At 43.6% G+C, this 25294-nt stretch overlaps 1 protein-coding gene across 3 annotated transcripts in view; it reads right to left on the bottom strand.

The window, feature by feature from the left end:
• NEK6 (NIMA related kinase 6) overlaps nt 1-18904 on the bottom strand; it is a 91397-nt gene extending 72493 nt beyond the window's left edge. The window contains exon 1 of one of the 3 annotated variants that reach the window (XM_082208992.1): nt 18735-18904. Coding sequence is in view for 2 of the 3 variants with exons in the window: in XM_082208990.1 (XP_082065116.1) it covers nt 18048-18075 (28 nt within the window). In the remaining variant the exon portion in view is untranslated. Of the gene's footprint in view, nt 1-16563; nt 16592-18047; nt 18091-18734 lie in introns of those variants that run through there. The other 2 variants (XM_082208990.1, XM_082208991.1) reach the window with 2 other exon arrangements.
• Between the last annotated feature and the right edge of the window lie 6390 nt (nt 18905-25294).

The raw sequence follows: 25294 nt of genomic DNA, 5'->3' as shown, positions 1-25294 counted from the left end.
GTAAATTTTTGTTACTGTTTGACTACTGTGTTAATTTGTTGGATTTTATTTTTTTAAAACAGTTGGAAGCTGCCCTGAGCACTGTGCACACAATGCAAGTTTGGATATAATTAACTGAATCCCAACAAGACAGAAGGACTGTTTTGGGGGGACAGGGACGGACAGGTGCGAGGGAATCCCTGGTCCTGAATGGGCTAACTGTGCCCCTGAAAGACCAGGTGCGCAGCCTGGGAGTCATTTTGGACTCAAAGCTGTCCATGGTGTCACACTTTAATTCTGTGTCCAGGGCAGCTGTCTACCAGCTCCATCTGAGACCATCCCTGCCTGCACACTGTCTCACCAGAGTGGTGCATGTTCTGGTAATTTCCCACTTGGACTACTACTGCAATGAGCTCTGTGTGGGGCTACCTTTGAGGGTGACTCAGAAACAACTAATCCAGAATGTGACTCCCAGACTGGTGACTCCCAGACCATATAACACTGGTTTTGAAAGACTGACTCCCAGGATGTTTCCAAGCACAATTCAAAGTGTTGGTGCTGACCTTTAAATGGCCTTGGCCCAGTATACCTAAAGGAGCATTTCCACCCACCTTGCTTAGCTTGGACACTGAGATCTAACTCTGAGGGCTTTCTGGTAGTTCCTTCACTGCGAGAAGTGAAGTTATTGGGAACCTGGCAGAGGGCCTTCTTGCCAGTGGTGCCTGTCTGGTGGAATGCCCTCCCATCAGATGTCAAAGAAACTATATGACTTTCCATAGGAATCTGAAGGCAGTCCTGTATCAGGAAGTTTTTAAGTAATAAATGCTTACTACTACTGCTACTACTACATCTACATTCTGTGGGAATATTAAACTTGTGTCTCAATTAATATTGTTTTTTTTATGCATGTTTTCGTTTCCGTGAACTGCCTTGTGTCTCTGCTCTGGGGGAAAGGCAGGATATAATAAACAAACAAACAAACACTGTAAAAATGCCATATATTGTTCATGCAGATGCAACACTTCCTGCCACTAACAATGACTTGTATGTACTTGAACCTATATGCTGAACAAAAAAATTTGCTGGCAGTGATGCTTAACTATGTGCATAAACAAACTGGTATTTGGGGGGAAAGCATTATAAACCTGATGTAACAGGTCTTATCAATATAAAACAGGAGGGATGAAAAAGTTCAGAAGTGAATCCTAGCGGGGTGGGGCATCAAACACATCAAATTATGGGCAGTTTCTATTCCCAGGGCTGCAATAATGAAGCAGCTCAAATGGAGTCTAAAAATCTGAAGTTGTTTATGTACTTGTGCTGTAAAGCACACATCAGCGTTTCTTTGGTGGACAAAAAGCATGGTGTCTGCTTTAAGAGAGGAAGAAACTCAAGGAAGAGGGGTCCCAAAGTGTTTTCGCCTCACACGAATTTCAGTCTTTCTTGGAGTTGGCTCAGCAATTGGCTATCAGCTCTGTTGCCCTGGATTCTAGCTTTCTCAGCCTTAAAAAAATTTTTTTGAGAGATGATACTATAAGAAAAGGAGATGAGGTATGTCTCAGACTGTGTGTACCATTACAATGAAAGCAAACACACCCAAGCCCCACTGCAGTAGACATTAGAGACAGAGTCATCCATTTTCCACCTGGCTACCTATGTACTTTTAAGATTATTTTACAATGTGCTTGAAGACACAAACACCTGTTATAGCCCTTAAGTTTGTATACTAATGAATGTGCACCTCAACACTGAATTAGATTCCCATCTTTGCTGGCTGCTGGTACCAGTAGTGTGAACGATACTAAAGTACTGCATGCAGTTATTGCAGAATGTCTGAAGATAAAGGGCCTTCATTGCTCCATTTTTCTTATCCATTAAAGGGTCGTGGAAAAGTAACACGTATACATAAGGAAGCCCCTTCCCTGAAACTTTCTTACACCACCAGCGATTCAAAGGGACAGCTATGTCTTTGAGAGAGTTATAAATACAGTTGCATTAGCCAACACAAAACTCTCTGTGGTGTGTTGTATACCCAAGAATATTACACAAGTTGCTGTCCTCCATGAGAAAGAATTAGTTTTCCACTGAAAAGAAAGGAAAGTAACTAGAACAGCAACTCCTTGGGGGACTTATTAGATCCTCAAAGAGCTGCTGTGATTGCTGCTTTTGCCAGGAGAAGTTTCATCTTACATGTATACAAGGGGAAGCCATAAGAGAGGAAAACCCTGAAGACTACACTTCAATGTTCCTAGATAACTGAAGAAATATCTTTCAGCAGCAGAGTGCTACACTAGGCTTTTTCTTAAAATTTTCCTAGCATAGCATGAATGTCAGAATTAGCATCCAGGTGAGATTTTCTGCAGACACTCATGATTTGGTCACTGAATCAAATTTTCCGCTTAGCTTTCCCTAGACCTACACTATGAAATTTTAAGAGAAAAGCAAAATCTGGCCGCTGGTGGGAAGGAGGAAGATGGAAAGTCTTAAAAATACACTGTTAACAGCTACAGTGGTGCCTCGCAAGACGAAAAGAATTCGTTCCGCGAGTCTTTTCGTCTTGCGATGTTTTTCGTCTTGCGAAGCACGGTCCGTCGCAACTGCGCCTCTTCAAGCGGCTTTTTAAAAAAAGCTCAAGACGTTTTCCTCTTGCGAAGCAAGCCCATAGGGAAATTCGTCTAGCGAAGCAATGCAAAACCGAAAAACCCTTTCATCTAGCGAGTTTTTCGTCTTGCGAGGCATTCGTCTTGCGGGGCACCACTGTATCCCTAACTGAAAACGGTTGGAATCTCACTGCCTGTTTGACTAAAGAGAGCTTAAAAACTAATCGGAATATATCTTGTAATTTTTATAAACAGTTTTCAGTTGCAGTTTTCAGTTTGAGATTGTATTCCCACAGAAGACTCCACTCCCACAAGATAAATTATTTTACTCACATTTCTACGTGCATTTATTACTTAAAGAGGCCACAGGAGCAGTGGACATCCCTGAAGCAGCAGTGTTCCATAAGCCAAAACTGAATACATTTTATTTTATCACAGTAACTGAGTAATACGCAACTCCTCTTGATTATTCATTTCTTCCATTCCATGCCCAGTACATGGCAACACAGACCACACTGATACACCAGTGTTTGTGGTCTGGGGAACATGTATTAGCTGATCCACAGCCAGCCATAAGAGCTTAAGAGCGGGCCTCCTGGATCAGGCCAAACGCTCACCTAGCCCAGAATTCTGTTCCCACAGTGGCCAGCCAGACTCCTAGGGGAAGCCTACTTGCAGGACACAAGGAGGGAGAAGAGCGCTCTCCTCACCTGCGCCCCCCCAGCAGTTGGCGCTCAGAGGCAGACCAGTTCAGATACTGGAGTTTTTAAACACACACATCATTAATAGCCATCAATAGACAAATACATGGCTAAATCCTTTTAAAAACCATTCCAGTTAGTGGCCATCACTACATTTTACTGCAGTAAATTCCAAAAGGTTAATTATGCACTGCATGAAGTTGTATTTCCTTTTGTCTGTCCTAAATCTTCCAATATTCAATTTACTTTATTTATTTACACACCACTTTTCAGGTGGACCTCACAAAGTGGTTCAATTTCACTGAATGACCTCAGATTCCAGAGTTATGAGAGAAGGAAACATCTCTCTATCCCCTTTCTTCACACCACACCCAGCATAATTTTTCTAAACTAAAAATCCCCAATTGTTGTAAACTTTACTCATGGGGAGTTGTTCCAGTTGCACAATCATTTTGGTTGCCCTTTCCTGAATCTTTTCCAGCTCTAAAAGATCCATTTTGAAATGTACTATAATATACACCATGGGCAGGCAAACTAAGGTCCGGGAGCCAGATCTGGCCCAATCACCTTCTCAATCCGGCCCACAGACGGTCCAGGAATCAGTGTGTTTTTACATGAATAGAATGTGTCCTTTTATTTAAAATGCATCTCTGGGATGTTTGTGGGGCCTGCCTAGTGTTTTTACATGAGCAGAATGTGTGCTTTTATTTAAAATGCATCTCTGGGTTATTTGTGGGGCATAGGAATTCGTTCATTTCCCCCAAAAAATATAGCCCGGCCCCCCACAAGGTCTGAGGGACAGTGGACCAGCCCCCTGCTGAAATGCTGTTTTGATTCCCTTGGATTATTTCAAGTTTCTTTTGTGGCCTTTTGAAAAATGGAAGCAATTAACCATTCCAAAAAGAAAGCATGAAAAATAAAAGGAGCACCTCAAACCATACCTTTGTATTTTGAGCAAATTAATCTGGAGTAACTACCATTTCTTCATTCTGTACTAACAAAAGCACATATTACAGGCCTACACAACTGATGGCCCACCAAGCTGAATGCAGCCCACCAGACACGCACTGTAGCCAGGCAGGTAATTACTACACCAGTTCTTGCAACTGAAGGCAGGCAGCAGAAAAAAGGTGCTTTGGGAAGTCTCTGGAGGGCCACTACGCATGGCTGGGGGGCTGCATGGGTGGTTTAGAAACCATGCACTAAAATCCCTACTTTTATGCGTGCAGTAAGCTTTTAACACACACACCAAGGCAAGGCTTAGTCCTCAACAGAACTGAAACATTCCCATGTACTAACACACACACACACACACACACACACGTGTAGAACACATTTAAAAGGGGGCGGGAATTATCTGCCCTACAGGAGACCTTCCTTGGACAGCAGGGTAAACACAGAGCGAGGGGCAAAACTTGTCATTTTCTTACTTCTTGAAGGGGAGGAAACGCTTTTTAAAAAATACTACTTTTATAACAAAGTTTGCGATTTAATATCAGCCTGAGCTCCCCTCCTGCCCCCAAGAGAGAAGCAATCCATACAACCAGGTGAAAATGTTGCAGCTTGTTTGTTTACTTATGCAAAGAGTACCACAATGGAGTAAGATTCCCTCTTCAGCGCATCCAAAGGCTTCCCGAGGAGTTCAAAGGGAATGCTAGAAGCTCAATAGCTTATAACAACTTTTCAGCTTTTGCGGTCAGTCAGGGACACTGCCCTCATCCTCCCGTGGTGGAGATTTCAGTCGCAAACCTTGTGACAGGAAATCACTTGGCTGCCAGGGGGTGCTCCTGAGTCACAAAAAGCGCCTGGCGCCTGGTTAGTTTCAAACACTGTTTTCAAATGAGATCTGCTATGCTGCAGCACAAAGCCAGTGAAGTTGAAACCCATAGACATAAAATGAGGGATGCAAACCAGAGATGAGAAAAACTGGAAGGCTCACAAAGAACAGCACACCAACATCACAGAAGGTATGCGGTCATGAAGGATGTTCTACCAGCCACTGCCAATGCAGTGCCAAGAAGCGAACTGAGCGCGGAAGGTCAGTTGTACATGCTAGCGACCACCTCCTGAGGGAGGGAGGGAGGGAGGGAGGGAGGGAGGGAGGGAGGGAGGGACATGTACTAGTTCACTGGTTAAAGCTCTAGAACAGGCATCCCCAACCTGCGGCCCTCCAGATGTTTTGGACTACAATTCCCATCATGCCTGACCACTGGTCCTTCTAGCTAGGGATCATGGGAGTTGTGGGCCAAAACATCTGGAGGGGCGCAGGTTGGGGGTGCCTGCTCTAGAATATTCGAAAGTAGTCAGCTTCACATTAGTGCAGATCCCGTATGCGGGACTTCATAGAGGCTACGAAGTAAGACATCAAATAAGAAGAATTAAACCTCAAGCCTCAATCACTAAGGGAGAAGAAAGTCTGAAGAATCAAATCAAGCAGGTAAAAAATTACGATCTGCACTGTACTGTTGGATGGTAATGTTCTTATAGCTGACAAGATGTTATTAATTGGAGTAATTGACCTGTGAAAGCAGTAAGAAGCTCAAGCGAGTTAAAAAATTATCCTATAAATACCATAAAGATTAACAGATCTTTAATATTCACCCAAGAAGCGCTTACACTAAGTACGATGATTATGGTAACAGAGTTTATTTACTAATGTAAGGCTGACTTTAATATATACAACTTGCCACAAAAAGCAGCTCTGGTTCTTAATCCTCTAAGAGCTAAAAGTCATCGCTTAGATTTTCCAAACTGATTAAACAGAGTCTGCAAAGGAAAGAAAAAGAATCCACTACTCATTTCTGATGTACGAAGAACTCTGCATAAATGTTTTACTATAGTAAGCTCTGCCTGGCCCAACTGGGAGCCCGAAACACACTCCATCACCAAGATCTTGCACACAGGGATACCTTCTTCTTCTCTGGCAACAAAGATTAAGCACAGGTTGTTGAGTGAGAAAATCAAAGACTAGGAGGCCAAGAGTTTTTCATGGATTCTCTGGGACTAACTAATTACCTTGTTTCTGTCAAGGAGCAGGTTTCCCACAAATCAGACGGAAAAGCAGTAACGGGGTTTTACTAATTGTGCCCTAAAGCTTAGAACTTCTAGAATGAGATACCATGGCTGGTCTTTTTTCTTTTTTAGTGACAATAATGTAAATAATATTCATACACAGCTAACAAAGCGGCTGGAGCTTTTCGGAGTTCCATAATCAGAAACAACGGGTCTTTGTACCAGGGAGCTTCAAGCAGAATTTCAATGCAGTGGTACCTCGGGTTAAGAACTTAATTCGTTCTGGAGGTCTGTTCTTAACCTGAAACTGTTCTTAACCTGAGGCACCACTTTAGCTAATGGGGCCTCCCGCTGCTGCCGTGCCCCTGCCGTGCAATTTCTGTTCTCATCTTGAAGCAAAGTTCTTAACCCGAGGTACTATTTCTGGGTTAGCGGAGTTTGTAACCTGAAGCGTCTGTAACCTGAGGTACCACTGTACTGGGAAGGGAGCAGAGTGGGTGGAGAAGAACAAACAGCTAACAAGGATGTGAATATCATGGATTTATTGTGGAAGTGGGCTTTGAGGAGCACACTGCTAAAAATATCACTGCCAACAACAAAAACATATGTTAAAATTTGGAAGCAGGAAATCAGCTGGTGAGGCAGTCAGATTGTTGGATGGCAAAGGAGTTAAACAGGAAGGCTGAAGAGGACTTCTCTAAAGAGGAAGACTGGAGGAATTCTTTGCTAGACTGCACTTTGGAATATGCTGGATACCAACAACTATTTGAAAAGTTAACAGTGACGTCCTGAGGAATCAGCATTGAGACCAATGCTACGTAACTTGTTCACAATTAGAGTCAGTGGTGACAGGTGTGGTAGCCAACTTTGCAATCAAACCAAATTACTCAGCAATAGTGAAAATTCAAGCAGACTGTTAAGAGTTCCAAAAGCATCTCTCCAAATGGAGCAAATGGGCAGTAAAATGGCAGATGAGGTTCAGTTTAAGAAAAGATAATGTGATGCACATTAGAGCAAAAATATCCTACTTCACTCTTAAAAGTGATGAAGTCTGAATCGGCAGTGACTATCTAGGAGAGAGACTGTGTACAGCAGCACTGAAAAGGGCAAATTACATGATAATGTTTATTAGGAAAATGAAAATAAAACTGTCCGTATCATAATGCCTTTAATGTATGGTGTGGTCATCTCAAAAATGGAAACATAGAGGGGTTTTAGCCCTTTCCACATGATGCAAGCCTAAATTACAGAGGTGTTTTAGTTTCAAAAAAGACAACTCACAGCGGCATGATAGTTGTAAAATTATGCATGGTGTGGAGGAAGTGAAAGCAGAGAATTTTCTCTCCCCCTAGTCTAGCTTTAAAATGAAAGGTCGCCCAATGAAATGAAAGGTCACCCAATGGGAGTAAATTCAAAACAGACAAAAGGAAATAGTTCTTCACACAGTGCAGTTAATATAATTCTTCCCATAAGATGGGCTGATGGGCTGGCTTAGATGCATTTCAAAGAAAAATTGGACGTATCCAAGGTGAACAAGTTTACAGACTATGTTACAGTTTACAACTGAGCATCAGGGCTGTTGTAACTGGTGGACCTCCATTGTGTGGGGGGGGGGAGATGCTGGACTAGGTGGATCTTATCTGGAAAGAGTGGGATATTTCAGGGCACTATTTTTGGACTGAAAATTCAAGTCTGCCCTTGTATAGATTAATTCATGTGTGTTGCAGCATCAGGGCAACGGTGATGAAAGACAAGAAGATGAAAGCACAGCTGCATCACATTACAAATCTATTAACTCCCACCCCCTTCCCTTACACAATGCTCTTTATACCTAGCTGCTCAGAAGTAAGTACTTCAGGTGAAAATTGTTTATGGATATCAGAGGCCCGTTCCTTCAGCAGCTCATTCAACCAACTCACAGACATGCCTAGGAGTTGCCTCTAGATCTCTATGGAGGGACGGCTTGAAGAACACTGATGATTTCTGAACAAGCAATCAAGTGAAAATACATTTTGCAGACCAAAAACATCCATCTTTTTTCAAATTATTCTGCAAGCCAGCTTGCCCCAGTTGGCTCTGACATTTTGCAAACCAAAAAGTGTAATAGTCCTTGGAATCTTGCAGTGAGCACACATATTCTATTCCATTAGTCCAAAAATCTTCCTTTTTAAAAAAGATTTCCTCTCCTCCCTGGCACACATTCAAATTCACAGCATGCTCAGAGTCACTCTCTAGTAGTAATACGGACAGCAGCTGGCTCATAGGAAAGGGGAAAATTTGGAACTTGAGCTGTCCTACACCCACTTGAGCCAGGAGCAGACTGCTGACTCAAGAGGCAGACACTGACAAGCAGATGCCCGGGTTCCAGTCCCCTGCACGTCACTTTACAAATGCATACAAACACACAGTCTGAAAAGGCAATCCCAGTTACTTGGCACCCATCCCCTCCCAAACAACTTAAGAGTACAGGTTCAGTTTCATGTCCATTCAAAAGGCTGAAGGACGTTTCTCATTTAATAATAAAGAGAATTCTCAAAGTTCACAGATGAAGCAACAAAAGTAATTAGAGAACAGTAAACATCACACCACTCTTCAAAATGGAAAGGCTGCGAGCCCTTTGAGAGGGTGTGGGCCAGCACCTGTTCCAAGAGCATTCTAGACTAGGGCAAGAGTTCACGGAGCCTATCAATTTATCCTTCATCTCTGCAATAAGAGGGCACTAAACCATGGCCTTTTCTTTATTTCAAATAAAGAGTTCAACAGGAGAAAGATACAAGACGTGTGCCCCCACCCCAAGAGAGAAAGAAGCAGCCATCCTGCCCTTCCCAGCATTATTTTTAAATAACCAATAGGGAACTGCTTTCCACATTTCACAGTTCTGGTAAAGTGGCCAGTTTATGAACTCTTTTAACAGTTCACAGTTGTTCCATTAAAGAAAACCATTCAGTCATGAATTAATATGGTTCTAACAACTGGTCTAAAATTTAGGCACTGAGAGTCTCTATTGCCTTCAACTTCAAAATATATACGTTTTTCTAACTATGGGATTTCGTTCAGTGTCAAAACGCTGAACAGTGCAAAAGGCTCCACTTTTATGACAAGAATATTACATTTGTTTCCTTTGAGTCTCTACAGCAGAGGTAATTATGAGTGAGGAAAGAACTTGCTATTATTAAAGAATTCTCTAGGCTCCCTGACTTTGTTGTGTAAAAGCAAGAATAGAATATCATCATGTTTATTTTGATAAAGTATAAAAAATTCTAAGAAGTTTATTGCTTTTAAAAATGTAGAGGGGAAAACATTAAATACACGCTCTTACAAGAGAGTCGCTGCAGGGACACTAGTTGAATTCCAGGGGAGAATTACTATTTCAAAGCAGCTCTGGGCAATGTGTCAAAATCAATATTAAGCAAAGTTATCTGCACTTCTAAATCTGCTCTTTAAAGAAGGATCTATAAAGCAATGTGCTCAGCCTCTTGAGTCAGAAGCATTTTACTCAAAAATATTAAGTTCTATGTCTCGCATTCTACTATGCACCTCTATGGTTTATCTAAAAATTTTATGAGGCAACACAGCCAGATGATCTCCTATAATAGGAGGCTGGGAAGGCTCAAACTGAGCAGTTTGGGGCAATTCTGCAGGAAGTGATCCAAGTATTGCAGACAGTATTTGCTAGCACAATTTCTGTGGCCCAAATCAGCACAACTGCCCACCAGGGGAGAGAGAAAAAGGCCTGCATCTTTGAAAAGATGCTTGTTCCCCACATGAAATCCATCTGAGGGAAACAACTAGGAAGACTTCTTCAGATTCCACATGCAAGTCAGCTCAAGTCAGTTCAATAAGACATTTTAGCACACAAAACTTTGGAAACATTTTTGTTAGTGTATGTAAGAAAGCGTAACATTTAAAACGGATGTCACAGCTTTATTACTATTTGGAAGGTTGAGGAACAACAATAAATCATTGTCCATTGTATCAGGAAACTGGAGAGAGTATTTTTAATTACAAAAAAACAAAACACAAAACATAATGTAAATCCCACAGTTCCCACGGCAAAGAACTGAGGTGCTTCTGGAACTTGCAAAGATGAGGTGCTTCTGGAACTTGCATAGGAAGCTCAAATAGGCACATTAAACATAACAGAAATGGTCCCACTTTTATTAAAAAGTGCCCTTTACTGAATGACTCAAATTGGGTATATTATCTCTACTTCACTAAATCAGTGGTTTTCAACCAGTGCGTCGTGGCCCCCTGGGGTGCCTTGAAGGATGGTCAGGAGTGCCACGGGCAACCCTGGACTCTGTCCCTCTTTCCTTCGTTCCCTCCCTTCTCTGATGCCCTCTTGCCTCCCCAAGGCTTGCACAGCTGTTTGTTGCAGCAGCCCTGGCTACAAGCTCCCCAGGCGAATGGTGTACCTTTGGCTGGCCAGGGGGTGCTTCCCCAGCCCCTGTGGGGCAGTGTGAGGAGGCATCTCTCTTTGGGGCGGGGGGGGGGCAGCACAGAGACCAGGGACAGCAGCAGCAGCTGCCCAGAGGACTCCCAGGGAGAGGGGAGGGGAGAGGAGGCTGAGGGAACACTCCACAAGGGAGGGTGTTCGAAAAAGGGTGAGGGGCTGCCAGTTCGGCAGGCAAGGGGGGACCTAAACTGAGCTCCTGAGCCCCACAAAGAATGGAGTTGGTCAAGGGAGCCGTGGACTCAAAAAGGTTGAAAACCTCTGCACTAAATGATGATACTGATGCTTACACCATTTTTAAAATATTGGTATACACTTTTAAAGTGCTAAATTATCACTGTGTGCTAACACCAAAAATTTAGCTCACTCAGAGAACACATCAACATGAACAATACTCAAAGGGATAGAGGCAATTTTGGAGGTTGCAGTCTTTGTAGAGTTAGAGGCTTCAAATGAGGCGAGCTGTAAATAACAATGATGTGTTATGATCTGCCTGAATATTGAACTAAGATACCATACACCTTACAGGAAGACAATAATGGGCAATGTCTTTTGACTTTTGTTCTCTTGAATTTAAAAACAATGTATGTAAAAAGATACTTAGTCTTCTAATAAAGAGAACTATTCTACAAGGTTGATTTACTCTGCACACAAAGGGAAAATAAAGTCTTACGTTCAGCTATTGGGCCTATAGGAGAAATCCATTAAGCAGGCATTTGATCTTTGGAATATTCCGACTACCTTTCACTAAGCATTTTGTCAAAATGTTAAAAAGCCTACTTCACCTTATGAAGCCTGAAAATCTGGCAAAACCTTACAATAATGCTGCTTCAGGCAATCTTAAGCACTAGGAGCTTATTTACACCATTTCAAGTGGGAAGACACTGTGAAACGGCTATCCAGAGCCCATTTTTAATCAACATTATTTAGCACTACCCCTAGCTTGTAACAGCAGGATTCTCAGCTCTGGTAGCGTCCAGGTGAGGATTTCCCTTCTATATTATAAGTAGCAAATTTAGTGATAGGAGCAACTGAAATATATTCATATGCAAATGTGGAGACTATCTTTTTTGTTTATTATTATTATTATTATTATTATTATTATTATTATTATTATTATTCCCTACCTACCTGGCTGGCTGGGCTTCCCTAGCCACCCTTAACATATATAAAAAACATAGTAAAATCAGCAATTCCAACCCAATGATTAATGTATAGTCTGAGGTGCATTCAACTGATGAGCGATCGCCAACGCACAGGTTCTTTTGGACCCAGAAGAGAGCAGAACAGGGCAGGGCAAGGCAGGCGGGGGTGCCCTTATTTGCCTTCTGCCATCGCGCACAGAGGCTGGGAACAGAACCCTTGTGCGAACTGGTCGTCGCAATTTCTTCTTGTTCAGAAACTTCCATATTAATGGCAAGCATTTCATGTAGAACACATCTCATAATAAAGATTAAAAGCTAACTGAAGTAATATTACTAAATGAGCTAGTTAGCTAATTTATATATCATTTCACACATTCAGAGGCACTCCAAAGCTATTTACAATAAAACAAAAAAAGGCAATAAAATACTAAAAGTGCTCATCCAAAAAATAGTCCCAACCCCCAGTACAAAATACCACCGCCCCTGGTTGAGCACAGCAGCCACCTGCAGTTGAAATGCCCAGGAAAATAAAAATGTTTATTCTGCTGCTGGGAAGAGGACAAAGTTAGAGCTCTTGCCCCAGGCTGTGTTTCTGTAAAATGCCAACAGCTTGTTTGCTCAGTGTTAGCTGCATGTTACAGTCCACAATTTTGCTTTTTATCCCAGGGATTCCCAAACGCGGCCCTCCAGCTGTTCTTGGACTACAATTCCCATCAGCCCTGACCACTGGTCCTGCTAGCTAGGGATGATGGGAGTTGTAATCGAAAAACAGCTACCAACAAACATCCAAGTTTGGGAATCCCTGCATTAGTCACACTGTTCGCACCAAATAAATTATAAATGTTAGGAGGGAAAGTAACCAATTATTTTTGTAAGCCTACATTTTTCTGAGGGAATATGTTGTTTTCATTGTACTTTCTCTCTTCTACCTTGCAGTGTCCACAAATGCCATTCTATAGAAGCAACATAAATTACAGTTATTTACAGTTATTGTCCCAATTCCTATTTGGGCAATTAGCAATCAAATGAAGTTTACTTCTCTCCAATTGTTGCTTTTTTACTTTCCTTCCAAAATAGTTATGCTCTATATCAGAGCATCCCAAATTTCTCATGTTGGTGACAAACTTTTTAGACATGCATCAACATTTCACGACACAGTAATTCAGTTTTACTAGCAAACCGGAGATTAAGCTAACTGCTTTTTCCAGCCCTGAGAGAAGTGTGGGGAACATTCACGTGACACACCTATACACTGCAAATGACACACTAACGTGTCGCGACAGTTTGGAAACCTCTGCTCTATATGATATTAAGCCCTACAAACTGCAACAAAGCACATCATTATTTCCTGTTTCAAGGTATTTGGGCTACAAGCCATAACCCTCTTATTCCTTGGGTAAAAGAGTTCAATGACTGCAGCTAAACTATATAGGTTATTCTGAGAAAAGTGAAGCATTGTATGTGTCACATATTCTAAGGAATTCACTGTACAGATTCACAAGTTTTGTCTTCTGGATAATGAAGTTTCAGGGCAACTAGCCTGACTCCTTAGAAACTTGAGGAAATAAACATCACCAGCAGTTTAATGCTGTTCTGGCCTTTTAATGCTGTTTATGTTGTTGTTGCAACACAAACACTCACAACACTAAAAAAATAAACCTAAAAAGAGAATACAAATAAATACAAGTATGAATATAGATACAAATACTAAACAAACATATAACCATATTTCACTTCTTGTTTTCTTCTAATTGACTTCCTTCGTCCTCAACGCAGGTCTACTTTCATATTTAATAAACTGTTTCCTTCTCATTCCGTTTTTCCTACTTTTCTTTCTATTTTAGACTTTTATACCTTAATTTGTTTTGCAAAAGTTAATCAAAACAAGTCCCGGTATTAATTTGAGGGCACAGCTTTTTAAGATCATCTCTATATTTTCCCCATTCTTTTGAAATTTTTGTTTAGACTGACCCCTAACTGCATCTGTCATTCTAGCCAGCTCAAGGTAATCAAATAATTTTTCTTGTTATTCATTTTTGTTAGTCTGACTAGTTTTTCCAGTTTTTGGCAACTAGGATTCTCGCCACCAATATTGAATACAGGAATATTTTTGTGTTTTCCCTAGCAATATCTGAATTTAATATTCCCAATAGAAAAGCTTCTGGGGTTTTTTTACAAAAGTTTGTTCATGTATTTTCTCCAACTCTTCATATACCAAATCCCAGAAGCTCTTGATTTTATCACAGGTCCACCACATATGTAGGAGCGTCCCCGATGCTTGACTGCAACTCCAACACAATTTAGATTTTGTTTATACATTTTAAATATTTTGCTTGGTGTTAAATACCAGCTATAAAACATCTTTAACAAATTTTCCTTTATCACCTCACAAGCTGTAAATCTCCCCCCCAAAAAATTTTAATTATTAAAATAATTCAACATTAATACATACATATTACGAATATACAAACATACATTTCATACAATCCTTAAAAATATTCATACATACCCACACTCAATCCCACCCAGCCTCACAAGCTGTAAATCTCCAATTCTCTTTCCATAATCTTCCCCATGATAATTAAATAGGTTTGCCTATGTCCATTGCCCATTTAATCATTACCTCTTTTACTTATTCATCCTTCACCTCCCACTCTAGTAAAGTTTCATACATTTTAGAGATTACCTGTCTTATTTTGTAATAATTCTTTGTCCCAATATTGAAATTTCTCTTGCAAAACATTTTCTGTTATCTGCTCTGAACACTTCGCTTAATTGGTAGTACCGAATCCACCCTGTTAGGTGATGTTTTACTTCCTCCTATTTTTTCAATTTCAATTTGTTATCTTTTTCTTCTAGCAGATCCTTTTATGTGCCCAATTTGATTCCGCATTTTTTTCTTTTCACTGCTATCGCCTCCAAAGGTCAAAGCCACCAGAGCATTTTAGGTTCTAATAATTCTTTGTAGTTTTCAGACTCTATATATCAACTTTCTTACAATATGATTAAGAAATCCTCTGTGGACTTTCCATGCCACGCATAACGGTTGTCAAACCCTTCTAAATCCAATAAATCTGCATTTTGCAGTATCATCCATTATTTTAACCAATTCAGACAGACCAAATCATAATACAAATTTAAATCAAGTGGTGCCAATCCACCTCTATTTTTCTTATCTATTAATAATTTATGTTTAATTCTTGGCTTTTTGTACTGCCAAATGAATCTTGATATATCTCTTTGCCATGATTTAAAGCATCTTACCCCTCCAATTATTGGTATCATTTGAAATAAAAACATCCTTTTAGGAAGCACATTCATTTTCACTACTGATATCCTACCCTAGAATGATAATTTTAACTTGTCCCAAATCTCCAGATCTCTTTTAATTTCTATATTTTTATATAATTATCCTCAAATAGATTGCTATTTTTATTCGTCAGCCAGATTCCCAAGTATTTAGTCTTATTTACTATCATTAGTCCTGAGCTCTTCTGTAATTCTTCTTTTTATGTATAGACATATTCTTTGCTAGCATGTTGGTCTTATTTTTATTTAACTTAAATCCTGCCACTTTTCCAAATTCGAGGATCTTTTCTATTATTTTTGTACGGTTTCCTCTGGATTTTCAGTGGTTAATATCAGGTCATCCGCAAATGCCTTTATCGCGTGCGATATCTTCCCCACCTTTTATGTCTTGATCTTTCCTTATTGCAATCGCTAGGAGTTCTATAATGAACAATAAAGATGAGTGGGGGCAGCCTTACCTGGTCCCTTTACTTATCTTAAATTCTTCTGTTATCTCATTATTTAATATCAATTTGGTTCTCTGATTTCAGTATATCGCCTCGATACGGCTGCTGAAATTTTCTCCAAGTCCTGTGGCTTCTATAGTTTTTTTCATAAATCTCCAAGAGATGTTATCAAAGGCCTTCTCAGCATCTACCAGCATCAAGATATCTTTTTTTCTGTTCTTACTTCCAAATATTCTAATATATCTATTATATTTCTCATATTATTGCATATGTGACTGCCTGGTAGAAAGCCCACTTGATTCTTATATATAATTTCATTCAGTACTCTTTTTAATCTGTTGGCTAGGATTTCAGCAAATATTTTGTAATCGTTATTTAATAGCGATAAAGGTAAAGGTAAAGGACCCCTAACAGTTAAATAAGTTGCAGACAACTCTGGGGTTGTGGCACTCATCTCGCTTTACAGGTCGAGGGAGCCGGCATTTGTCCGCAGACAGTTTTCTGGGTCATGTGGCCAGCATGACTAAGCCACTTCGGGGGAAACCAGAGCAGCACATGGAAATACCGTTTACCTTCCTGCCGGAGTGGTACCTATTTATCTACTTGCACTTTGACGTGCTTTCGAACTGCTAGGTTGGCAGGAGCAGGGACCGAGCAACGGGAGCTCACCCCGTCATGGGGATTTGAACCACCGACCTTCTGATCAGCAAGCCCAAGAGGTTCAGTTTTTGATTGATATTGGGTGCATTCCTTGTTGGGGATCAGAGTGATAAATGCTTCTTTCCAAGACTTTAGTATTCTTCCTTCTTTTAAAATTCCATTCGTAACTGTTTTCATTGGTTCGGACAGTATCTCTTCTAGTTTCTTATAATACGCTTTTAAGGAGGTTTAAGGCCTTTTGAAGATGCTTCTGCCTACCTGGACAGTTCATCACTCTGCCCACTAGTACAAGGAGAACCAATGCCAGGAAGAATGAGGGCTGATCAGGTGCAGAGTTCCTTGCCGTCACATCCTCTTCCTGTGTGTGGGCTGCAGCAGCCCAGGATCCCCCTCATCTGCTTTGTGAGTAGGCAGGGAGATCCGGGGAGATATCACGCACCTTGTTAGTGTGTGCAAAGCGACAAAACACACACACACAAGTCTAGGCTATTCCCAAAGAGAACAGGACATGCAAGGGAGAGAACAGGCTGAATTCCCTGCAAAAAGAAGCTATATGAGAACAACTGTTCTATGTTATGCCTTTGGGCAGAAGAGGCAGCACCAGCACCAATTCTAACATTAAAATTTGCAATCCGATACTAAACCACACAAAGAACCCTATTTTTAGCAAAAATTTCAACCATGCAGTTCCAGAAAAAATTCTTACTGAATACATGAGTAAACTCAGATTATACCAAAACTGTATGAGGAGGGAAATGTTTGTTTCAGGAACTTCTTACTTTAGCTATGTTGACCAAAGAATGAAAGACAACAATGGGACTTTCCATTTGATAAGCTCTTTCAAATTTATGACCTCCTTAACCTGGGTTTCCATTCAGATAAACACCCTGATGTAGTCAGTGTTAGAAATTAGCCAGGCGCCAGATCTCAAGTTTGCATTGCTGTGAAATACTTTTTATTAAAAACGTTTTTCCTATTAACAGTCTTAAATCGTGAACACTTACACAACTAGATATTTATTTATAACCCTTCATTGTTCACACAGCCCCATATGTTCACATATTTGAATGTATGTGACGATGGTGTACAGAATCAGATGGTTGATTTTGTGTTGTCTACTCTGAAATGAAGCAGCAATCCCAAGTTTTTTTCTGCACTCCTACCTAAGATCCTTTGAATTTAAGTTGCCAGGGAAAGAACTGGGGACCTTCTGTATGCACAGCCTGTGCTCTTCCCCTCAAGGCCACATGAGGCTCTTCAAGTAGGAAGCGAAGGGATACTCTATGCTTTTAATCTCAGAGTTGTGAGTTCGAGCCCCACGTTGAGCAAAATATTCCTGAATTTGTAGGGGGTTGGAGTAGATGTTCCTTGTGGTCCCTTCCAACTCTACAATTATATGGCTCTATGAAAACAATTTTCTATCCATACCAAGAGCAACTCCCAGAAATGAATGTGGATGATGGGTATGTGTGCACTGAGAAACAAATTTCTGCCTTACAGACATAAATCAAGGCTCAGAAAAGACACTGGGCAGGATTCTTGGACAGGATCCCCAAAGCCTGCCTCTAATTTTTCCTTTGATAGCAGGAATGAAGAGGAACCTGTCAGATAATGAGACGACAGCAGAACTGTACTGGAGAGGCCCACGCGGATTCTGCATCAGAAAACACACTGCAAACTGTTGGGATGTTTTTAAAAACCAAGTAAAACAGACACATTAAAAAGTAATGGCACCAGGTCACCTCTCACCAGAACGGCATTCAGCTGCATGCCGACAAAAGTTCACCTACATCACAGAAGTGACCAGGGCAATCCCCTGGGGCCAGAGGCACCTCCTCAAGGGTGGCACCAGCGACCCCACCAGACGATCCCTAGTGCCCCCTCGTGCCCCTGACCCACAACACCACCTGGAGAGGATCCCTGCGGCCACCCACCACGAGAAGAGCAGCCGCCGTGGGAGGAAGTTCAGCTGGGAAGGGCAGGGCGGGGGGCGGGGTGGGGGGGGGCCGCCTCCCCAGGTGAAAATGAGCGCTGATCCCGCGAATCCAACAGGTCGGTGGGTGGGTCGTCGTGGCTGAGGGAGACCTTCTAAGAGGCCAGCGCACCTGATGCATTTAAACAGGGAGCCATTCCTAAATACAGAAATAAGAATGCCGGGGGGGGTGGGGGCAGGGAGTTATGAGGTGCTGGGGGTGTTTTTAATGCTGCGCGGGGGGGGGTGAGCGGGCGAAAGCGACCCCCTTCCATAAATGCCACGGGGGAGGGGTGACCTGTGGGGGTCGCGGGCGGGCGGGGGGAGGGGCGTGTCCCGAGTCCGAGGCGAGGCTGAGGGGGGACGGGGGGGGGTCTGCTCTGCGCTCCCTCCCCCCCCGCCCGCCCGCCCAGGTGAAGAGGCCTCTCGGCAGGTCGCCGCCCCCGCCCTCGCTTACCTGCTGGCGGCTGCTGCTTCCGCCAGGGAGGCGCCTTCCTTGCCGGGGGGGGGGGCTCCGCGCCGCCACAGCAGCCCCCTCCCCTGCCCGCTCTCGCTCGCTCGGGTGGGGGGGCGGGGGGAGCCGCAGAGCCTCGCGCTCTCGCCCCTCAGGCGCTCCAGGCAGTCAGTCAGTCAGTCAGAGGCGCCCGGACGCAACTTCGACCCACTCGCCGCCACCCGACCGACCGACCGCCGCGCGCGCACACGCTCACGCGCGCCCCCGCCTGCCCGCCTCTTCTCTCTCTCTCTCTCAGCCCTGCGTCCGTCCCCAAGCTGCCACGCAGGCCTCCCTCCGTCGGGAGCGAGCGCGTACGCGTCACCGCCGGCTTCCCGCCCGCCACTCTCCAGAGGGGCGAGGGGGGCGTGGCTTCGCCGCGGGGGCTCCTGCCCCCCCCCACACACACACTCGAGAGGCGGGGTGCGCGCGCAGGCGGGGCAGCGGCCGTTGGCGGGCGGGCGGGCGGGGGGGGGAGGGGCGGCGCTTCCTCCTCGTCCCCCCTCGCGCGAGCGTGGAAGTGTGGCCCTCGCGCGTGGCGCCTCTCTCTCTCTCTCCCCCCCCCCCCGCTGAGGCGTCCCTGGGAAAGACGTGTTTCCCACAGCTAAATCCCGAAGGCGGGTTGTGTGGTAATAAAATGAAATAAAAGGTGTTGAAAGTTGAGTCCAGTGAGTTGCCCAAAGTCCCTGCCCCGTGGCGAGGCGAGCGGCCGGGGGAGCAGATCCAGGCGCCCAGGAGGCTCGCGTCTTCCTCCCCCTTCCTCATGGGGATGCCGCCGCCCTTCTCCCCGAGAGCGGGGGGGTGGGGGGGGCAGGATCAGGGAAAAGAGACGGCAGAAGAGGAATGGAAGAAATTTAAAATTTACCTTAAGGACCACTATAAACTTGATGAATGCTAGAATGTCGAGATTTCCAGAAAGAAAGGGTTACAGCGACATAAGATTAGATTAAAGAAAAGATTAAGATGACAGAGTTTGGAAAGAAATATTTAGAAGTTGTTAAAAAAAATTATGGACATTGGGATGCAGAAAGGGGAGCTATGGGGAAGTCCGAGAAGAGAGGTTTATGAAAAAATTGTTATGAAACTATACGTGTTTGTATGTCTTTTTATGTGTGTGTTTGTTTCAAAAAAACTTTGTAAAACCAATAAAAAATTTATATAAAAAAGAGAGAGAGAGAGAGCAGGGGGCCAGGACTGCGGGGCATCCCAGAATCCTCACCCACCTGCCTCTTCTCCACGCGATCCACAGGTGATCCCTGCTATCCCCGCAGTGTTCTGCAACAGGAATACCACTCTAAGGTGTTTTTTTCCTACTTAGAATTCAAAAATAGTAGCAGGAATGATTACGAGATTACGAATACTAAATAATTTTCATTTTATTTGCAGGAAACATACTTTATTTGAAGCATAAGATATTGGCAGCATTCACACCACATGGTAAGCAAGGGTACTGGTGGTTTACTGTGAAGGTACGGACCCTGCCTGCCCCCGAGAGCAACATACCACAATGCTTAGTTTAGTAACCCAAGAACAAGTTGGCCCCTGATTCTGATGTGAGGCTAAGCCAAGGATCATGGTTGGTTTCTCCCGTCCACCACTGGGAAGGAGCAAAGGGCGAGCAATCACAGGGGTTTCACAGAAACTATTACCTGGTGGTTTACTGTGACATATGAACACACAGCCATGTTCAAGGGATCACACTAGCCAAAAACACTTTCTTTTCACTAGTTGCCAAAAACCATTTCTTCTTCTGAATTAATGCCAGTTTGCCTTTATCCAGCCAAGGTTCCCGAATAAATTATGTTTCTGAAATCTGGGTAAGTTTGCTTCCCTTTAGGAGCTGCAATATGATTTTGTGAATGAAACCAATGTCAGCAGTGTTACCCAGTGAACTGATGTATCCATATCCATTCTGAATCCTTCAGATTTGGCCCAATTAAGTTTATAGTCCAAAATACGTTCCAAGGAGGTGCTTCCAGCACCTTGGGTACTAATTCCAAATAGTATGGGAAACACTTCATCAGCACAAAGCTGAATTATCAATTCTTAAAGTTTTTAATGTGTGATATCTTAGTGTATTTTAATACTTTGTTGGGAGCCGCCCAGAGTGGCTGGGGAAACCCAGCCAGATGGGCGGGATACAAATAATAAATTATTATTATTATTATTATTATTAGTCACTGATTATAATACCTTCATATCTTGCCACATGCAAGAGATTATAGAAAAGGGCCTAGGAATAACAGAGACAAGAGGGAGTTGTGCCTCATCCCCCTTTGCAAAGATGCTGGAGTTAAACAAAGTCATTCTTTTAGAAGTGAGGTCCTTCATGAATTAGTTTTACCTGTATTTAAAATTGCAGCCAGTGTGGGAGTTCTGTGGCTTCACTTACCCAGGAGTCCACCGAAGGGTAGAGAAGGAAATAAAAGCCCAGATGGTGACGATTACCTTATGAACAGTGGCCATTCACCAAAAATGGTAGTTGATAACACAGACCTCTACATTTTGCTTTGTTTTGGCTTCACTGTTTACATCTCCCCTCCGCAACTCAGGATGATAATACACCTGATGAAGTGGATTGCATACTCTGGGAAAAAGTAAGAGAGGCCACGATGGTCATTTCTTTAAAGTGAGTATGGCAAAGTCATCCGTTTTACACAAATACGTTTAACACTATGTATAAAAACATACTCTGCTTTGATTCCAGGAAGAGTTAAGACTTGTACGTGCATAAATTTGTACCTGTTCTAACAACCGGCAGAGGGGAAAACACATTCCTCAAAAAGATTTGCAGTCAACATATTGGAACAACATGCTAATCCATGAAGTGTGTAGATTGGGAGAACTAAGAGCAATGAACATATGGACCTCTCTGTAGAGCTTAAACATTTTCAATGTTCCTAACAATAGCAAGATTTTTATGTTTGATAATCTTAAGAGATTTGCTCTTTTTGGCAGGCACCGAAGCTGAAAGTGCTATGCCAGTCTTTCCATTCTTACCCAATTGTTGCTGCGTGTTTGGGTGCTGACTGACTAACTGAGCCCTTAACAAAACAGAGGGTGAGCATATATACTGCTAGGAAATAGCAAAACCTTGCTTCCTCAAAACCAACATGCAAAATTTGTTTCGGGGACATTTCAGCGTCAGCTGTATCCTATGAAGGACTGCAAGTTCTCAATTTCTTCCCCCCCCCTTCTTTTTTTTTTTTTTTTGCAGCTCCATCTTTCCATGCACATAGAGCAAACTCACAGCTGGCTTCCCCAGAATGTCTGCCACATGCAGGCTCTGTTCTCATATTTCTGTAAGATCTGAGTCCCAAAGGAAGCATTAATGCTAGAGGAATGCATGCTGGCATGTGACTCCTGTGAAAGGAAGTTGAGGAAAGAAAACTCAAATAAGCTCCTCAGGTCCACTGTGGGAACCACCCTCTGCTTTGTGGGTCAACCTTTTAAATATTTTTCAATAGATAACACTCTTACAAGGAGGGGGGGGGAGGCATGAGCTTCAGAATTGCAGTCAAACTGGTATCCAGGAGGAAATAGCAGCCTAGACTGGTCATGTGGTGCAGGAAAGAAATCTGGACCAGCTGCCTGCAGACCTCATCAGGGGAGCATGTAACTGATGGCAAACCGAAAAGAGAAAAATATCCCCAGCACAGGATCTGAAATCAAAGGTTGCCATGCAGGAATAGGAAAATGGGGAAGTGTATGGGGGAGGGGAATGGTGGCAGTGGCGTAGTGTGGGTGGCCAGCGCCTCAGGCTGCACAAAGGGGGTGAGGTGGGAGGGAGGTAAACTGGCAGAGTATGCATGCACATTCAACTGCCTAATGGCATTCGCGTCACCAAGAGAAATCATAGCAGCAGAGATAAGAAAATAAGAGTCATTCCGTTGTCTGGAGATGTCACTTCCTGGTTCTCATGAAGAAACCATTTTCAACGGAACCCAGCAAAGGAAACATGTAGCTGTATTGAGACAGCACTGGGTGTTGAAGTTTTGTGCCCCCATCCCCCCGACACTACCCCATTAAATGATGGGGGTATCTGGAGTTCAGTTGTTCGTAAGATTTTAGGTTGCATACACACCATACATTTACATCAGGGGTCAGCAAACCTTTTCAGCAGAGGGCCACTCCACTGTTCCTCAGGCCTTGTGGGGTGCCAGACTATATTTGGGGGGGGGGATGATGCACAGGACCCAGTGGCTGCTTACCTGTCTTGCGAGTGGCAGGGGCTGGCAGTGGTGGCGGAGGGACGATGAGCGGCACACGAAAGGGCTCCGGAGAGGGGCTGCTTAAAATGGCAACCACTCAAGCACTGCTGCTGCTGGCACTAACAAAGCCCAGCCCCCTTACTCCTCTAGGCAGGGCAGGGAGAAGCCAGGAGGAGGGAGGGAGGAGGAGCCGCCACCGCCGTGGGAGGGAGAGGGAAAGAATGCTCGCACACTGGCCATCCACATGGCGATTCCCGGACCATCCGCGGGCCGGATCCAGAAGGCAATTGGACCTGATCCTGCCCATGGGCCTTAGTTTGCCGACCCATTATTTACAGCATGCAACACCCCCCCCCCCATAATCCTAGGAATAGAGCACCAATTCTCTTCACAGAGCTAAAATTCTCAGCACCCTTAACAAACTCATGTTTCCCTTGGGGGAAGTCATGTGCTTTAAATGTTATGCTGTGCATACAGCCCTAGTTCTAGAGCAGGGGTGTCAAACTCAAATTCATCGGGGGCCGCATCAGCAGTTTGGTCACCCTCAAAGGGCCGGTTGTATCTGTAGGACTATGTGTCCACTCTTTAAAGTGGAGGTTTCCTGTGTAGAACGGCCGGCGCCGCTAGAGGGCAAACGTTCTCTGGCTTGTAGGCTGCCACGCATGCGCTGAAGAAGAAAAAAAGTGAGAATAAAAGGTGAAGGCTGGCGGCCGGCGGCGGCTACACGGGCTACATGACGAGGTCTGCCGGGCCGGATTCGGCCCACGGGCCTTGTGTTTGACACCCGTGTTCTAGAGCAAGCAGGAGTCATTGTTTCTCCATCACACCACCCTCTTGATTTTGTAATGCCTGGTGTTGCTGCCAGTGCCTGGCATCTCCTGTTGCTCAAGAAACACTATTTGCCCCAATCATGTGCTCCTATTTGAAGTCTTCACTGACATTTCTTATAAAGTTGCCTGGATAACAAGTTTATTCCACATGTGCATACTGTATACTGTATCATCTCATGGCTTGCTTTGCCTCTTGCCATCAGGTTTGCCTACAGCAGGGTGGCTAACCTGGGGCCATTCAATTGTTGTTGGATTCAACTCCCATGAGCCCCAACAGGCATGGACATTGGTCAGGGATGGTCGCAGTTCTACTCCAAGAATATCTGGAAGGCCACAAGTTAGCCAACTTGGCTCAAGCACTGCAAGGTGGTGTGTTTCTTTACGCCCTTCTCTTCTCAAAACTTGAGTGTGCAGGGTGATTCCCAATGGTCTTCCATCCAGGGTCTGGCCAGTCCCAGACCTGCTTAGCTTCACAAACAGAATTGTATCAAATGCCTTCAGACTAGTCACTTTTCAAGAGCCCCTTACAGCAGGTCAGTCGTTCCGCAAACAGAAATAAGCTGCATAATCATTGCAGCTTATTAAGAGCCCACAAAGAGAGCAGAGTTAAAACTCCAGTCTTCTTTCAGAATTTAAATTGTGGCAGGTGAACATTTAAAGTGCTATTGTACCACAGTCATAGTTTTCCCAAAAGCATCTTAGGAACTGCAGTTTGTTGAGGGTGCTAGGAGGGTACTCTGTTCCCTGCACAGAGCTACAATTCCATACCCTCCAAGTATTCCAATTTTCCAGGGACAGTCCCAGAATTACAGAAGCCATCCTGGTTTCTGATTTGATCCTGGAATGTCCTGCTTTCTCTCTATCAGATGTCCTTATTTTCATCAGAGAAATGTTGGGATGCAATTCCCAAAGTTCCATGGGAGGAGGGATTGATTGTTGAACTACTCTGAGAATAGGAGTTACCTAACAATAGGGCTGTCATACGTCCAGATTTTCCCAGACATTACCCGGATTTCAAAGGCGAAATTGATGTCTGGGGCAATTTCCAAAAGGCGGCACGTTTTTGTCTTTAAAAAGTTCGACAACTTTCGGGTTTTCCTAAAAAAAAACCTCAACAACTTTCAGGGTGTCCTGGTTTTTACTTTTTGAAATATGGCAATCCTACCGAACAACTCTTAGCACCCTTACCAAACTACAGTCCCCAGGATTCTTTGGGGGAAGCCATGATTTTTTAAAAGTGGTATGATACTGCTTAGGGACGTGGGTGGCGCTGTGGGTTAAACCACAGAGCCTAGGACTTGCCGATCAGAAGGTCGGCAGTTTGAATCCCCATGACGGGGTGAGCTCCCATTGCTCGGTCCCTGCTCCTGCCAACCTAGCAGTTCGAAAGCACGTCAACTGCAAGTAGATAAATAGGTACCGTTCCGGCGGAAAGGTAAACGGTGTTTCCGTGCGCTGCTCTGGTTCACCAGAAGTGGCTTAG

This window comes from Podarcis vaucheri (assembly GCF_965113315.1).
Source record: "Podarcis vaucheri genome assembly, chromosome: Z".
In the NCBI taxonomy this organism is placed as follows: Eukaryota; Metazoa; Chordata; class Lepidosauria; order Squamata; family Lacertidae; genus Podarcis; species Podarcis vaucheri.
The sequence above is the reverse complement of the archived record's forward strand: the minus strand, read 5'-3'. Positions and strand labels throughout refer to the sequence as shown.